Raw genomic sequence first — 17229 nt, forward strand, 5'->3', positions numbered from 1 at the left:
ACAAGCAAGGGAAAAAAACCCCCCACACAACAGAATGTACTCATGCCTACGTAATGATCCACATTTGCTTCATAGGCTTGCTTGGGTCCAGAAGCAAGACAACCATATCTACATGATACACAGTCCAAAGCCCTGGTAGATTCCAGGCAAAACCACTTTCCATCTCTCTTCATCAGATCCTGACGCCAGTTACTAACACGTCCAGGACATAAACTGCCCTTGCATTCAAACACCTTTACACTAGGTTCCCCATTGACTATTTAGTACTAGAGATTTTTATCTTTATTTGCTCCCCTTCCTTCCAAAATACCCCAGATAAACAAAACCTGGCTTCCATATTTTCAAACACCTATGGAAAAAAAAAAGATAAAAAAGAGTAGTCAGTTATGCAAGCTGTTGTTGAAGTTGAGTACTTAGGTTTAAAATGGGACTACATTTATCTTTTCCGGAGAAGAGATGTTCCAGGGAAATTCTTCAGAAATCTGTCCCATCTCCTGAGTGCAAGGAAAGGTCTAGAAGCTAAACAATTGGTGGGATAAGTTACGTTAACAGGACTGTAGTGTTTCTGTGAAATACTGGAGCACTTTCTCTAGAAAACTGTAGAATGCAGAAACTGTATGGTTCAGCATCCTTCAGTCTAATATTCAGGTACCATGCTTCTGTGCAAATAAACAACAGGCAGAAGACATTTAAGCATTAGTAAGAAGAGAACAACAACCAAAGTAAAAATGTCTACTGTGCATGAGATTGTTGCAGCATCAGACATTACAAATTTAAGCTAAGCCAGCATTCAGATAACTTGCCTTTATTATTTTACAACATGTTTGGAACTCAATTAAAGCAACCAAAAATCTTTATGAAAAGAGAAGAAATAGCACGTAGTAGGCATTACCAAGATTTCTTAAGAATGGTTTGGCTCAGGTGTAAAAATAAAAGTAAAAAAAAATCAGAGGTTTCACCTAGTTCTGTAAGGTGATTGACCACAGGACTGAGAGGCACCAGGAGGTATACAAAACAGATGCTAAGTGTCACTAGAGAAGTTAAAAAACATTTCTTGAGCACTTACAAGGAGGGGAAAAGAAAGAAAAAGAAAAAAAAAAAAGAAGTACTTTCATAAGAATCCTCAAAACAGAGAGCATCTGCTGTCATCTCATATATCCAAAGGCTTCCTTTGATATTAAAAACAATTTTTGACACTATCTCCTGCATCTAACACAAAATATTTCAATATTAGATCTCCTGATAAAGTTCACAGACCATCTTTAGATTTGCAAAATAAAGACTCTAGAGAAATGGGACTGTACATTTTTGACCACCTTTACTCAGGTACAGTCTTGGTGGACCAAAGAAACGTTAATATGGACACAACAACTGGCAGCTATCTAAGTAATGGTGATCGTGATCTGATAATTATTCTGTGAAAATACAGCGCCACTAAGCCAGCGTTACCTGTACTTGAAATTTTGAAAGGGTCAGTTTCCCCAAATGTAATAATTGCAAGTGACTAGAAAAAAACCCCCACATTTAAAATGAGAAGTGTAAGCTAGGAACTATCATTTAATGATATCCCAAATTAATATCCAAAAAGAAAGCACAATCTAAAGAAGAAAGGTGAAAAAAATAGTTACGGGTTAATAGTTACAAGAAAACCACACATAATTTAATAGAAACTCAGGGAATCAATAAAATATCAACTGACAGTAGCATTAAGGACAGCAAGATTTCAGACCTGTATAAACGCATACTCGATCATGAACAGATCCACCATTGGATACTGCTGGTGAAAATAAAAGCAGCAGTGCAAAAAATGCAGAAATATTCCGCACATCCTTTTGATCTGTACCTGGAACAAAACAGTGACTGCATTTAACCTCATATAATAGTAAGGAAGGAAGAAAAATACTGATGTATTTAATCAAGGAAGCTCTACGGCAGCACTTCCTACAATTAAACATTTTTCAATCAAACAACCAATGTTTTACATAGTTGTCTTAAACTAGACAAAGTAACTTGCCTTTGATCTGTGACACAATAATGCACTAGTAAATTCGGGACTCTGTCAACAGCTTTAGTGACTAGTATCGTCAATGCTAGTCATGCATAGCTTCAGAAAATGAAGTCAAGCTAACAGACTTCTTACCCCAAGTACATTACTACAAAGGTACCTTCACCAACACAGTGCATTTGAAATTATCCAAAAGAAATTCACTCAGTACAACATGGCACCTTAATTAAAGAAAAAAAATCAGCATAGTGAGAAGCTATTAGGGGGACAGTTTAAATGATTAAAAACTCCTACAGGAACAGATCTCGAAATGCATCAAACAGGAAAATGTAAATAAGCATGTCAGATCCTTGCACTGTACCTCAAAACCAAGTCCTCATGCACCACCATATAATAATTTTATCAGTTATCTGGATAATGACTTTGTCCATATAATTTACAAAGGACATGGAACTCAGTGCTTCAGTGCTGAGCTCTGGGCAGAAACTCTACAGCTTCTGTGCACCAGAATTAACTTCTCTGGTTTTTTATTATGGATTCCAGAAATCTACAGCTTTAATAGCCACTATCAAGTTTCATCAGAACTACTCATCTCATGCCCCAGGCAATCTAAAAGCACAAAATAGAAGATCCTTCACAGGCACTGGACTATTCCACATCTTTCTGCAACTTCCCCTGGCACTTCTGTCCCAGGCTTGTCAGCCCAGACAAAACTGAACCAACAGGATATGCTGCTTTCCTCTCAAGAATGGCTTCTAACTGTGCCCTCTGCCAGATGCTTAAGATATGAATCACGATACAAAACTGAAGGCAGCCTTATTTCTCAGCTTGGAACCAGGAAAGCAAGGACAGGAGAGTTAATATTGCCCTGCTTACCGCTGCATTTTCTCATATTCTTTTTCCCCTCTCTTCTCCATAAGGGACTGTGGGAACAGAGTAAATATTAAGAATCTGAGGCCTACTATCAGCAAAACCAATCATATCCTAACTGGAACTAGCAACTCCCTTTCCGCTTATCCCTTTGATGAACTCGCCTATACTGGTCATATCCAAATAAACACGGAAGGGACCAGTGAACTGCATGGCTAGACCTCTATATCGAGTTGGGAGTACTGCTACTTGAGAAGTTTTTTCCTAAAATGCCCCAGCACCTGTATGTTGCATGAATAACATAATCCCAGGTGGCACAACATAATATGCGTTAGGTCTTTCCCTCCCCCATACTCCTTGAAACATACCATAGCTCTATATCTTGTTAGGGGGCTGACCCAAACAGTGTGCCTAGCAGCTACTTCCAGCTCAGCAAACCATACCCCTGGGTAATTCAGGTCAACTCTGTTTCTTCATCCCTGAACACACAGTGGACACGCTCCTCTGCATTGTAATACACCTGCCCAGAGCGCAGACGTGGCTCTTCCTGCTGGTACCAGAGCTGTTCATTGAACTCCGGGAAGAAAAAGGCAATTTCTCTGCTGGCTGATGCTGGTGAATCTGTTGGAAAACAGAGGAAAACAGGATGAGAAATGCCAGTCTGGCACCACAAATATGTGCTATGTTGTAAAGGGAATGGCAGAAGCCATAAAGAAAAGTACCAGGCTCGATTGCACCAGGACAGGTGTGACTGGAGTCTGCAGAAGTGAGCAAATCATTAACTCTGACTCCCAGAAAGGAAAGCAAGCAAAGGCAAGCAAAATACCATCATTCACACCTCCCTGAGCTCCAGTCTTTGCCCAACACTTAGCCAAGAAGAACAGGTCTACCTGAGCCATGAGTGGTATTCCTGGTGTCAGTAAGGCCATAAGCTCCTCGGATGGAGTCCGGGACGCTGTTTCGAGCTCGGAATACTTTCGTGGGTCCCATCAGGGATCTCCAGAGGGGTACAGCATTCTCGTGGGCCAAGATATAAGCCCACATGGGGCCACTGAGAAAAGGACCAGGGAAGAGCAGAAGTAGATAAGGTTACAAAAGGGCATAGCTCATTCATTCTTATAAATACAGAAAGCGCAAAGAAGCAATGAAGTGCAACCGCCATGCAGTGCTTTCTGGCAGGGGACACAGACATTGAGACCATGCCCCAGAAGCAAAGCATTTGCACGAATGACCTCCTCCTAGGTGATGGCCCCCGCACCAAGTACTGCTGTTGTTACAGCAGAGTTGGTTCCTGACACTTCTCCACCCACGAGCCCGGAGCCTTCCACCTTGGCACACCACAAGCACCAGCTCCTGATGAGGCGCATCCCACGCCGAAGTGGACCCCTCCCGATGCAGAAGCACTGCTCAGGCAAGACACGGGTCCACCTGCAAAGCAAAGACAGCTCCCTCCCCGCGCAGCCCGGCTGCGGGCACAGCAGGTACCTGGCCATGAACTCCACCAGCCGCTGGTAGAAGAACCGCCCTGCGGGAGAAAGACGGCCCGAGTCACACGGCCCAGCTCCGCCGGCCCCGGCCCTGTCCGCCGGCCAAGCTCGTCCGCCCGCTGCGCCCGCCCGCCTGCCCCGGCCCGCCTACCCGCGTGCTCCCGGTAGAAGCGGCGGCTCTCCTCCCGTCCGCAGCGCAGCTTCTTGGCGCGCACGATGAGGAACCGGTTGCTGAGGATGGTTTCGTGCACGGCCTGCGGGCAGAGGCGCAGCGGCTGGGCGGGCGACGCGCATCACCAGGACGCCCCGGACCGGACGGGACCGACAGACCAGAGGGGGCCGGGCCGGGCCGGGCGGCGCCGGCGGGGCGGTCCGGTCCGCCCAGCTCTCACCTCCAGCACCAGCGGGTGGGCCACGGCGTCCGGCTTCAGCAGCGCCAGCGTCAGCTGCAGCGGCCGCCCGGACAGTCCCGCAGCCGCCATGGCGCACCGTCGCGCCGGTGACGGCGGCAGGGTGGGGCGTCGCGCGCGTGACGCACTTAAGAGGGGCGGGGCGGAGCGCTCAGTCACGCACGGAGTGGCCGGGAGCCGGAGGGGGGCGGAGCCGGAGGGGGGGCGGAGTCGGAAGCGTGGGGGTGGAGTCGGAGGGGGGCGGAGCCGGAAGCTTGGGGCGGAGCCGGAGGCGGGGCCCGCCCTGTCGCGTAGCAGCGGGGACGCGGAGGCGGTGGCATGGCGGATGCGGCGGCGGCGGAGCGGGCCCGGGATGAGGCCGCGGCCGGCGCTGAGGAGACCGTGAAGATCATCTGCCTAGGCGACAGCGCCGTGGGCAAGTCCAAGTGAGTGGCCGCGCGGGCACGCCGCCTCCCGGCCGGTTCCCCGCGGGGAGGGGAGGGAAGGGGCGTCTCGGTCCCGCGGCCTAACGGCTGTGGTGCTCTTCCTGCAGGCTGCTGGAGAGGTTCCTGCTCGACGGCTTGTATCCTTTGGTGCGCCCCTTAGTTCCCGTCCCTGTTCCCGGGCCTGCGCCCTGAGCAGCCCCGCGCCGCTGCGCAGGTGGCGGCCCTGCCCGGCGGAGCGCGGCGGGAGGCCCGGCCCGGCCCGGCCCGGCCCGGCGAACTGCGGCGGGCCCGGCCTGGGGAGCGGGTGCCGGCCCAGCGCCGGCGGTCGCTGCAGAGTGGGGGGTCGTGCTCCTCCGTCGACTCCTTAACACGGGCACAGCTGCCCCCAGCAGCTCTCCACCTTCGCCCTGACGCTCTACAAGCACCGTGCTCGGGTGGACGGGCAGGCGGTCCTCGTGGGTAAGTGGAGTGGGGGGCCAGCTGGGTGTTCCGTGGGTCCCGGGGAGAGGGTGATGCTGGCTATGTGCGGGGAGGGAAACGGCGACACGGCAGTTGGCATACTCAGCGGTGTACGGACGTGGCAGAGGAGTTCCTTGCTGTGGCAAGAGGATGCCAAACAGTGGTTTGTAGGCACAGAAATGGAGTAATGAAGGGATCAAAGAACCACAGAATGGTTGAGGCTGTCAGGGACCTCCAGAGGTCAGTCTGTCCAACCCCCTGCTCAAGCAGGGCCACCCACAGCCAGCCGCCCAGAGCCATGTCCAGATGGCTTTTGAATGTTTCCAAGGAGAGAGACTCCACAACCTCTCTGGGCAACCTGTGCCAGTGGTCAGTCACCCTCACAGTGGACAAAGTGTTTCCTGATTTTCAGAGGGAACCTCCTGTGTTTCAGTTTGTGCCTGTTGGCTCTGGTCCTGTCACTGGGCACCACTGAAAAGAGCCTGGCTCCGTCTTCTTTACACTCTTCCTTCAGGTATTTATACTCATTGATGAGATCACCCCTGAGCCTTCTCTTCTTTAGGCTAAAGAGTCCCAGCCCTCTCAGCCTTTCCTCACAGGAGAGATGCTCGTGTCCCTTCATCATCTTCCTGGCTCTTCGTTGGACTCTTTCCAGTATGTCCATGTCTCTCTTGTCCTGGGGAGCACAGCACTGGACCCAGCACTCCAGGTGTGGCCACACCAGTGCTGAGTAGAGGCAAAGAAATACTTTGCCTAATGCAGCCCAGGATACCATTAGCCTTCTTTGTGGCAAAGCCACATTGCTGGCTCCCAGTCAGCTTGGTGTCAGCCAGGACTCCCAGGGCCTTTTCTGCAAAGCTGCTTTCTCCAGCATAAACTGGGGGGTTGTTCCTCCCCAGATGGAGGACTTTGCACTTCTTCTTGTTGAACTTCATGAGGTTCCTGTCAGCCCATTTCTCCAGCCTGTCCAGGTCCCTCTGGATGGCAGCACAACCCTCTGGTGTATCAGCAACTTCTCCCAGTTTTGTGTCATCTGCAAGCTTGCTGAGGGTGCAATCTGCGCCATCATCCAGATCATTAATGAAGATGTTGAACAGGATTGGACCCAGTATTGATGCCTAGGGTACACTGCTAACTGGCCTCCAACTAGGCTTCATGCCACTGATCACCATGCTCTTGGCTGGCCATTTAGCCAGTTTTCAGTCGACCTCACTGTCTGCTCATCCAGCCCATACATCAACCACTTCTCTATGAGGCTTTTATGGGAGACAGTGCTGGAAGCCTTACAGAAGTCTAGGTAGACAACAGCCACTACTCTCCCTTCATCTACCAGGTCAGATCGCTGTTCAGTTATTAGGTTCTTCAGCTATGCCAGTAATCTTTTACATTTGACTTCCAGGCAAGGAGATATCTAAGTCAAAGGTTATCTTTGTTTTTTTCAAGGAACTGAATACCTGTTAAAGTAATTGCTGCAAGAATGCTGATTTAGCTGTGTTGGTCACTGTTAGTCAAAGTGCTCGTTGCTCAGGTTGCAGCGTCACGATGGAACTAAGCTAACTAAGATTTAAATTTTATGAAGCTAAGCTAGCTGCCCGTGAAAGTTGCCGTCCTTTTCCCCTATGTACCACCAGTGTTCACTTATAGGCCTAGCCTTGTCCATTGTCAAACCAGTTCAGGAAGCTAACCACACATATTAACTGCTCACAAAGTAAGTGAATGGGTTTCTACTCATTTGGCTTTCTAAAACGTTTCACCATGGAGGTTTATACACACCAGTGCTGGTGAAAGGGGCAGGTGGGAATGCACAGGCAAAGGAAGGAAGAGTAGAGAGTGGACTTGCTCTTCCTTGTGAGCTAGGTATTATATCAGTTTAGCTGCAGTATGAAACCATCTTCAGGCTCCTTTACTCTGTCAGTATAATAAATAAGGGAGAAGAAATATGCCATATGCTAATTACAAAATAGTCTACAGTGGGATTTAGCTGCTTATCAGCACCAATTCTAAAAATCCATGCTATAGGTTACTTTACTATTTTAGTTGCTGTTTTTTTAATACATTTTAACACAATCTTCCTATTATTGGTCATCCTTTTGTGGGGTATTTTTGATTGGTTAGTTACTTTGGGTGTATGTACCAATTGCTATATTTCAAGTTTATAGAATGTTTAAATTCTTTCTCTGGATATGTCCAGCCTGTATGATATTACTGTAAAATACCACCTATTTTATCTCAATCTTTGTTAGTTTTTTTGATAGACTACAAGCATCCTAGCTTTATCTGTCATCTGTTTATCAGTCATACTCTCAAATATCCCATAACTTCAGTTTTACCACAAGTGCTAACTTTCTATTTTTTGTGCCAACGGAGCATTGCTTTAACCTATATGAATTAGCTTCTGACAGCGCAGTATTGTTCACTGTGTGTTTGTTGTGGTTTAACCCCAGCCAGCAACTAAACACCACGCAGCCGCTCACTGACTCCCCCCCACCCAGTGGGATGGGGGAGAAAATCGGGAAAAGAAGCAAAACCCATGGGTTGAGATAAGAACGGTTTAATAGAACAGAAAAGAAGATACTAATAATGATAATGATAACACTAATAAAATGACAACAGTAATAATGAAAGGATTGGAACATACAAATGATGCGCAGTGCAATTGCTCACCACCCGCCGACTGACACCCAGCTAGTCCCCGAGTGGCGATTCCCCGCCCCCACTTCCCAGTTCCTATACCAGATGGGACATCCCATGGTATGGAATACCCTGTTGGCCACTTTGGGTCAGGTGCCCTGGCTGTGTCCTGTGCCAACTTCTTGTGCCCCTCCAGCTTTCTCGCTGGCTGGGCATGAGAAGCTGAAAAATCCTTGACTTTAGTCTAAACACTACTTAGCAACAACTGAAAACATCAGTGTAATCAACATTCTTGCATACTGAACTCAAAACATAGCACTGTACCAGCTACTAGGAAGACAGTTAACTCTATCCCAGCTGAAACCAGGACAGTGTTACAGATGGAAGTTCAAGAAAAACATTATCTTATTCTATGGTTTGAGTTGATATTCTGTACTGCTGCCTATATCACTATGATTTCTGTGTTTTCAGAGTATTGCAGCTCGGGAAGGGACTGTGAGAGGTCATCTTGCACATCTTTGCACCGGAGAAACTCTACTTAATGATACTCTTCACTGATATATATATATATTTTATGTATTTAAAGACTTCCAATGACAAAGACTGCTTAGGCCATTGTCATGGTTTAAGCCCAACTGGTTACAGAGCACCACAATGCCGCTCATTCACTCCTCCCCCCCCAGCCCCGGTGGGATGATGAGGAGAAAAATATAAAGAAAAGCTTCTAGGTCAAGACAAGGACAGGGAGGGATCACTCACCACTTATGGTCACAGGCAAAAGACAGGTTCAACTTGGGGAAGAAACAAAATCAATTTAATTTACTACGAATCAAATCATAACAAGGATACGGAGAAGTAAAATCAAACCTTAGAACACCTTCCCCCCGCCCCTCCCTCCTTCCTGGGCTCAACTCCACTCCCAGTTTTCTCTACCTCTTCCCCCCAGCGGCACAGTGGGACCGGCAATGAGGGTTGGGGTCAGTTCATCACACGTTGTCTCTGCCACTCCTTCCTCCTCAAGGGGAGGACTCCTCACTCCATCCCCAGCCTGGGGTCCCTCCTGTGGGAGACAGTCCTCCACGAACTCCTCTGGCATGGCTCCTTTCCACAGGCTGCAGTCCTTCAGACACAGACTGCTCCAGCATGGGCTTTCCCATGGAGTTACAGCCATCTTCGGGGGCATCCACCTGCTCTGGCGTGGGATCCTCCATGGGCTGCAGGTGGGCATCTCCTCCACCACTCACCTCCATGGGCTGCAGGGGGACAGCCTGACATCTCACCACGGGCTGCAGAGGCATCCCCTCCTCCGGCGCACCTCCTCCCCCTCCTTCTTCACTGACCTTGGTATCTGCAGAGGTGTTTCTCTCACATCCCACTCCTCTCTCCACTGCAGGTTTCCCTTCTTAAATATGTTCTCCCAGAGGTGCTACCACAATCGGTGATGGGCTTGGGCTTGGCCTTGGCCAGTAGCGGGTCCGACTTGGAGCCAGGGAAGCTTCGAGCAGCTTCTCACAGGAGCTGGCCCTGCAGCCCCTTCCCCACTACCAAAAACCCCACCACACAAACCCAAAACAGCAGGCTATTCCAACATATCAGGGGTCTTACTGCTAGAAAGTCTTTCTTTCTTGATACTTAATGCAAATCCTCTTTATTCAAGGTAAACCAGTTATTTCCTGTGTTTCCTGGACACTGAACAAGTTTTTTCCCTTTCCGTTTGCACCAGCTTTCTACATGTTTGAACACTGTACCTTTCCCCTTTATTGGTGAATGAAAAACTGGACATGAGCCAGCAATGTGCGCTTGCAGCCCAGAAAGCCAATTGATCCTGGGCTGTGTAAAAAGAAGCGTGGCCAGCAAGTTGAGGGAGGTGATTCTTCTGCTCTGCTCTGCTCCGCTTGAGACCCCACCTGAAGTACTGCATCCAGCTCTGGGATCCCCAGTACAAGAAAGACATGGACCTGCTAGAGTGGGTTCATGAAAATTATCAGAGAGCTGGAGCAGAGGAGGCTGAGAGAGTTGGGGTTGTTCAGGCTAGAGAAGAGAAGGCTCTGGGGAGCCCTTATTGTGGCCTTCCCATATGTAAAGGGGGCTTACAAGAAAGATGGAGAGGGACTTTTTATCAGCGGCTGTAGTGACAGGACAAGAGGCAACAGTTTTGAACTGAAAGAGGGTAAGTTTAGATTGGACATAAGGAGGAAATGTTTTATGCTGAGCGTGGTGACACTCAGGGACCACTGGAACAGGTTGCCCAAAGAAGCTGTGGATGCCCCATCCGTGAAAGTGTTGAAGGTCGGACTGGATGGGGCTTTGAGCAACCTGATCTAGTGGAAGGTCATAGAATCATAGAATCGTTTAGGTTGGAAAAGACCTTTAAGATCATCGAGTCCAACCGTCAACCCAACACCACTATGCCCACTAAACCATGTCCTGATATGCCATGTCTACGCGTTTTTTTTAACACCTTCAGGGATGGTGACACCACCACTTCCTTGGGCAGCCTGTTCCAATGCCTGACAACCCTTTCAGTAAAGAAATTTTTCTTAATATCCAATCTAAACCTCCCCTGGCACAACTTGAGGCCATTTCCTCTCATCCTATCACTAGTTACTTGGGAGAAGATGTCCCTGCCTACAGCAGGGGGCTGGACTGGATGATCTTTAAAGGTTCCTTCCAACCCAACCCATTCTGAGATTCTATTTCTTCTCTCTTTTAGGGTAGATGACATCACTTTATTCTGCCTTTTCTCATAGGGCATTTCCACCCCTTACAAAAACCTTGCCACTTAAACCCAACACAAGGTTTCAGAAAAGAGCCATGAGAGCAATTGAAAGATGGTAAAAAGGGGCCTAATGATGGGAGACTGAGTCTGGTTAGTTTCTCAGGAAGAAGGTAAAATACCAGCAAACAGGAACTTGGTACAAAAGGAGGCTTCAGCATAGCAAGAAATATTTAACAGACTCTAGCTGATGTTAGGTAAACTCAAAAGATAAGGTGGGGGGTTTTTTAACCAGTAAGTGAAATTACTATTAAGGCAACTTGCAAAAGTATGGATTCATATGTCAGGGACTTATTTTTAACATGGATTTAGTACTTTATTAAGTAACTTGCTCTAGTTTAAGTAATTCATCTGGCCTGTGTTATACAGGAGTTCACAGTGTCTTCTATTTTCACCTTTTATGAACATAATGCTGATCATCCAAGCTACCTTGCAGAGAAGACCTCTCATGAAGTGTGATTTGTAAAGACCGGTAGTTTGATCTGAAGGCTTTAAATTGTGCAGATTTACCACTTCCCTTGCTAGTTTAATTTTTACTCTTAATGGCCATTGCCAAATTCTGTGTGGTAGAGTTAGGATTGCATTAAAATGTGGTGTATTTCTTTACTATATGAATCTTATTTTTTCCCAAGGATTTTAAGGTTGATAAATTCCTATGTTCTGGAGTTACATGGGGTATGACAGGCAAGATCTGGAGGATTTAGTAATAAAAGCATCAGTGTTTTTCAATAAGCCATGACAAGTTCTCTCATGACAGCTGCCACATTGTTTGGGAAATTAATTTAGGGACATTCAGTAGGTTGTGGTCACTGACACCTCTTTTTTCCTTGTAAGTGAGGATTCTGAAATGGCACATTAAAAGGATCAGGCAATTTTAGAAGCTAAGCAGAACTAGCCAAAATTAATGCAAATGTGTTCTGATAAGTACTTGCCTATATTTTGGGCAGTTTAAGAAGTTACCATCCTGCAAGTCTGATACAGTATCCAGTCAGAAACTGGTTTCAATGCAAAGTAAACACTAAGGAAAGTGGCTTATTCAGCTTAGGGTGGAGTGGCATGCTTCAGTCTAGCTGACAGAAGTGTAACTGTATCTGATGGTTCTTAGTTGGAAGTTGTGTAAATTTATACAACAAATAAGACACAAATATTAGCCTATAAATCTAGTAAGAAGAGGTGGGGAGATCTCTACCTGAGACGCACAAACAGAAAAAAGGCATTAAAATGTTGATGACTGTTCAGGTATGCTTCATGATACCTAGTCTACAAGGTACTTAATGAATTGGGACTTGTCTGTCTCAGGCTAACTTACTGACCCTTTGTAATTTTAGAACGAGTCATGCCCCTGGAAAGAGCAGAGTTAGACTGTCTGAGAAAGGAGATGGAACATTTCCTATGACAGGCACCTGGCTATTTATCACCATGTCAGCAATCAAGCTGTTTCAAGATGTTTAGATTTTGTTTCCTGTTGTCATCTCTAGTGACAAAGAACATTGTTATGACTCTTTGCACTTTTGACTAGCTTTGTCTTACTGTCCTTTATAAGTCATGTCTGCTGATGACTTCTCTTTTGCTAATATGTTTATAGCAATGTTCAGTGTCAGCACAACTCGTAGCTAAGCCTTGCTAAGTAAAGGTACTAGTTTTGCATAATCTCTTAGCCCTGGAATGTTTCAGATTAGTGAGGTGAAATCTAATTTGTGACCCCGAGTAGATGGACTGGGCTTTGTGTCCTGGGTTTAAGTTGTGAGGAAGACAGAACCTGGCAAGTTGTGTCATTCTAAGCTTGTTTTTTGTGTCTTACAGACTTCTGGGACACAGCTGGACAGGAGAGGTTCCAGAGCATGCATGCATCCTATTACCATAAGGCTCATGCTTGTATCATGGTAAGGGTAGTGTCTCAACTGTGGTCTGATGGAATTTTGACTAATAACAGTCCCAGCTGACACTTGGCCTGTATGTTACTTTTTATGATTACGCTGCCTTATATTTCTTGTCTCTTCCAGCGGTTTAAAAAACTTTCCGATATTGTTCTTTCTTCTCTCACCAGATAAAACCAGTGTAGTTGGGTATGTTTAGCTCTCTTCTGCCTTTCCTGATGGCACTCACTATATTCCCTGACTTTGCTATCTTCTAAATTTCATTACTTTTGTCACTGCCTTTCCAGTAAGGTGGTATGAACAACTGAAAGTACTTATTTACAACCAGTCCTGTCAGAGGTGATGTGAGGGAGAGGGCATTCCTTTCTTGTTCTGGGATGTGACTATTGGATTAGTACAAAACTGTTCTGACTTTCGGCAGGTTACTATATAAGACATTCTTCTCCGGTCTTTTGCCTTTCTATTTTCCTATACTTTGCAATTCCCATTTATTAGCTCAGATCAGTCTTGTTTCCTGACTCTTAACCCGCTTAGGTCTCTTGGTTTGTACTGTTGCTCTAACTTTCCACTATTTCTCATCACTTGTGAGCATCAGTCAACTTCACTGATATTTTAATTGTTAAAATAGAGAAGCCTCATATCTGACCCTACTTAGCAGAACAGATCTTTCCCAGTGCTTGTTCACTGTCATGGGTGATAGAGTGCTTGTCATAGTACAAAATAAGAATGAAAGGAAAATGAGGGACTATTTCCTGCACTATGCAAAGAAATGGCCTGGCTGCATGTTTCAAGGCTTGCTGGATATTCTCCATTTTCTCTTTCATCCTTTCTAACAAAAGCCAGTTTTCTTTGTTGATGTCCTCCTGGGAAAATTCTGGATTCCATACTTGTGTTTGGTGCAGTGGGTTGATCAGGCGCTGTCCTGCTGTTGGCCCCATGTTAGCTGGTTCTTTTTTGGAAGGTGTTTGATGTGCAGCGGAAAGTCACCTACAAGAACTTAAACAGCTGGTACAAGGAGCTGAGAGAATTCCGCCCAGAGATTCCTTGCATTGTGGTGGCCAACAAAATTGATGGTAAGTATATCTTCTTTCAACCTGTCAGGATTGTGATGTGATTCTCTTCTGACCTGGCTCAGAAAGAATACCATTCATTCGTTAGGTCCAGATGAGTTCTTGAGTATTAGTCCCTCAGGGCTGTATTTTACCAAATGAATAGCTGGGTCCTCTACTGACCTTGCTTGCTGTCTTACAGGCTCTTCTGCTTGCTTTACTAGCAATAAAAATACAAATTTGATCTATTTAAAGTTTATTCAAGTGATGTCCTTCCAATTCTGTCATTACCACGTTGCCCATTTCATCCAGCAAGAACCTGGAAGCTGATTGGAGCACTACCTAGTAAAAAATTGCAGGATGTCTTGCTGGAAAAGAAGCATAATCTGTTATGTGGCTTCCCCTGATACAGTCAGTAACTGCCTTTGTATTGCTAATTCAGCCTGCAGGTTTCCGTGGGACTCCTCTGTGCTAAAGTGTCTAAGTATACCTGCTGGCAAAATTGTTCACCTTCCTGTGCAGATGACTGGATTATTCCCTCCTCTTAGGAATGCCAGCTAGGCATTCGTTGTTACTATCATTTGGGTTGTGATCTGTCTCCTGCATCCTGTGGGAATGCATAACACATCAGCTTTCTGCTCAGCATCAATGAGAGAACACATACCCTTAGGACCATAGTCTGCTATTCTTTATCAAGTACAGTGTCAGACATGGTCTTCCTTGCTGACATTCATGGTAGAAATATTGCAGCTATGAATGGGTGTGTCCATCTGAATAATGTGTCTGGGCTCCCACTGTAGTCTACAGAAGTTCATTATTGTTCAGTGGTTTAGGGCAGGACTGATCTTACCTAATAAAAGCCTTTCCTGTAGGACATGTCAAGCCAGCCTTGAATCCACTGATTGCATGGACTGTACAGGAAGTCCAAGGCAAATGGACTTGGTGTTGACAGACATATTGTAGACAGAACCTCTGCGTAGATGAATCCTGCTCTTAGTGTTCTGTGTATGAGTGGACACTGCTCCAAGACAGTCCTCTGCCTTGCCTTCACTTGCTGTATTCCACCTGGACTAGAAAATGATCAGCCCACAGCTCTTAACACAGGCCCAGTCTGTAGAACAGTTGATCCAGCTTCCTGCAAAGAGGTAGGGAGCAGCTGCCTGGGCAGTGCTCACTGGCAAGCATTTGGAGTCTGAACTACTTCAGCTGTTGCTTCTTTGAGAAAAGGCGAATCATGTGGAGTCATCCTCCTGTGCTGACATACAGGCTGGCTATCTATCAAAACTTTGAGCTGTTACTGCTGTGTCAACATGTCCTGTAAATATGCAGTAGATTTGTTCCAAAACTGAAATAAAGCTTGTGGCCTACTAAGGTTGGGGTAGCTGGACCTAGCTCCCCGTTAAGTAAAAATATGTAACAGTTGAGTCATTTGTGTAGTGTGAGCATGCCCTTGACTCACAGGAATATAGGTAACATGGCATAAAGGCAGTGGGGAGTTCTGGTTAAAAGGCCAAACTGGAGAGAGAGGCATGACTAGTACTGGCAGTGATGTCCAGGTCATGTGGACACACAGCAAAAATCATAGGGAAGTGCCTGGAAAACATTCATAGTTGCTGCACAGCAAGTGAACTGATATGTTCTAAGCTGCAAAGCATTATTCATTTATAGCACAGCAGAATCCATCTATAATTTAGTCAAGCACCATGAATAAATGAACAAGAATTTTTTTGTGTCTTCTTGTTAACAGCTTGCTGATGCTGTTGCTTTTAAAACCCTAGAGCTTTTGGGGAGGACTCTCCTAGCCTTGTACTACAGTGAGGAGGCCTTGACAGCTAAATCAGGCTCTGGTCTCCATCTGTTCTACCACTTGGGCATATGTTGGCATTCAGCCCACAGTGATGTCTTACTGACCGCTTCTTTTTTTGCCCCCAGCGGATGTGAAGGTGACCCAGAAAAGCTTCAACTTTGCCCGGAAGTTCAGTTTGCCCTTTTACTTTGTGTCTGCTGCAGATGGCACCAATGTAGTGAAGGTAAAACATAGCTATTTGGCTCAGCATCCATGAGACCCCTATACAGTCCAAGGACATGGAGACTGCTGTAGGCAAAGAAAACAGAAAATGGGCTAGTACATCTGTTTGGGTGCTTGTGAGGTCCTGGTAGCTATAGGTAGTTGCAGAGGTGTTTTGTTTTGTTTTTTTCTTGGGGTGTGGGAACAGTTTCCATATGTTACAGAAACACAGTGCCCCTTACTCTGAGTGACAAGCATTCTCCTTCTCATCAGCTCTTCAATGATGCTATCAAACTGGCAGTTGCTTACAAACAGAATTCAGGAGATTTCATGGATGAGGTCATGCGAGAACTGGAGGTAAGAAAGGCTCTGCTTACGGCACTCGTCCTAAGTGATTAGCAGCTCTGCTCTTTTTTCCCTCAGGGAAAGCAGAGCCTGTGGTAAAGGGTGAAACTTTGCAGGCATGGAAAGATTTGCCTTGTGCTAGTGACACCATAGGGTTTGTGTGCTGCTCGTGTCTAGGCCGGAAGGGGCGAGATGGTGACCCTCTGAAGAGCCCACAATGCCCTAGACCGAATTTGAACGAACCACAGCAGAGCGTAGCTGTTGCTCTCATGCTTCTCAGCAGTTCCTTGTCCTGCTCCTTTCCAGAGCTTTGACCTGCAGAAGAAGACTGAGAATTCGTCGGATAAAGAGAGCTGCCCTGAGGAGAAGCCCCCATCTGCCTAAGCCCTGGACCCTGAGTCTGTTTCTCCATTTGCTCTAGATTTCTGGGGCTAGTTAGAGCTGGCCTTCACAGAGGAAAGTGATTTTTCTCATGCCCTGAGAGCTCTGGTGATGGGCAGCTGGGCTTCTCCCCTTCTTGTGGGAGACTGTCTGAGTATGACCTTCCTTGACTCGGCCCTACCCACTGCACATCATGGTCAAGGAAAGGGTGAAAGTATCCACATGGTTGCTAGTTACTGCATGCTTCTTCAAGGCAAATCTTGCCAGGAGAGCGGAGGCACTCTTGGACCCGCAGGGAAGGGTCCTGCCCAGATGCTTTAATGATACCTACTGGAGAAAACAAACACTAAAGAATTTTTTTTATAAAGCTTTGAGCTTGCATTTTTCCTGAACTTTTGTTATAAGGCAGTCCGGTTACTATACAGTGCAAGTCCAACTGCCAGCCCTCCCCATTGCTTTCACAGCCTAGCCGGTGCTGCCTCTCTATCCACCCCTGTCATCTCTGC

The 17229-nt window shown here is 46.5% G+C and overlaps 2 protein-coding genes across 5 annotated transcripts; one reads left to right on the forward strand and one right to left on the reverse strand.

The window, feature by feature from the left end:
• Positions 1-789: 789 nt before the first annotated feature.
• On the reverse strand, positions 790-4865 carry NME6 (NME/NM23 nucleoside diphosphate kinase 6). 3 transcript variants are annotated; one of them, XR_011327680.1, is made up of 6 exons: positions 4755-4865; positions 4514-4616; positions 4361-4400; positions 3766-3926; positions 3244-3496; positions 790-1843 (listed from the first exon to the last, which is right to left on the reverse strand). XR_011327680.1 is itself a non-coding variant. In XM_069801377.1 (6 exons), the coding sequence occupies exons 1-5, from the start codon at positions 4842-4844 to the stop codon at positions 3330-3332; spliced, it is 561 nt and encodes a 186-aa protein (XP_069657478.1). In that variant the 5' UTR covers positions 4845-4865; the 3' UTR covers positions 790-1843; positions 3319-3329. The 3 variants fall into 3 exon arrangements, 2 of the variants coding, with proteins under 2 accessions (XP_069657478.1, XP_069657477.1); XM_069801377.1 differs by having other exon boundaries at positions 3319-3496; XM_069801376.1 differs by having other exon boundaries at positions 790-3496.
• A 164-nt stretch (positions 4866-5029) lies between these two features.
• On the forward strand, positions 5030-17090 carry LOC104322402 (rab-like protein 2A). Of its 2 annotated transcripts, none has more exons than XM_069801383.1 (8): positions 5030-5197; positions 5305-5334; positions 5577-5656; positions 12867-12946; positions 13902-14013; positions 15922-16019; positions 16271-16354; positions 16520-16648. In XM_069801383.1, exons 1-8 carry the CDS (start codon positions 5091-5093, stop codon positions 16547-16549), a joined length of 621 nt encoding a protein of 206 aa, XP_069657484.1. In that variant the 5' UTR covers positions 5030-5090; the 3' UTR covers positions 16550-16648. The 2 variants fall into 2 exon arrangements, with proteins under 2 accessions (XP_069657484.1, XP_069657483.1); XM_069801382.1 differs by lacking the exon at positions 16520-16648 and adding an exon at positions 16649-17090 and having other exon boundaries at positions 5033-5197.
• Positions 17091-17229: the final 139 nt, after the last annotated feature.

The sequence above is a fragment of the Haliaeetus albicilla genome, chromosome 14, assembly GCF_947461875.1.
Source record: "Haliaeetus albicilla chromosome 14, bHalAlb1.1, whole genome shotgun sequence".
NCBI classification, from domain to species: domain Eukaryota; kingdom Metazoa; phylum Chordata; class Aves; order Accipitriformes; family Accipitridae; genus Haliaeetus; species Haliaeetus albicilla.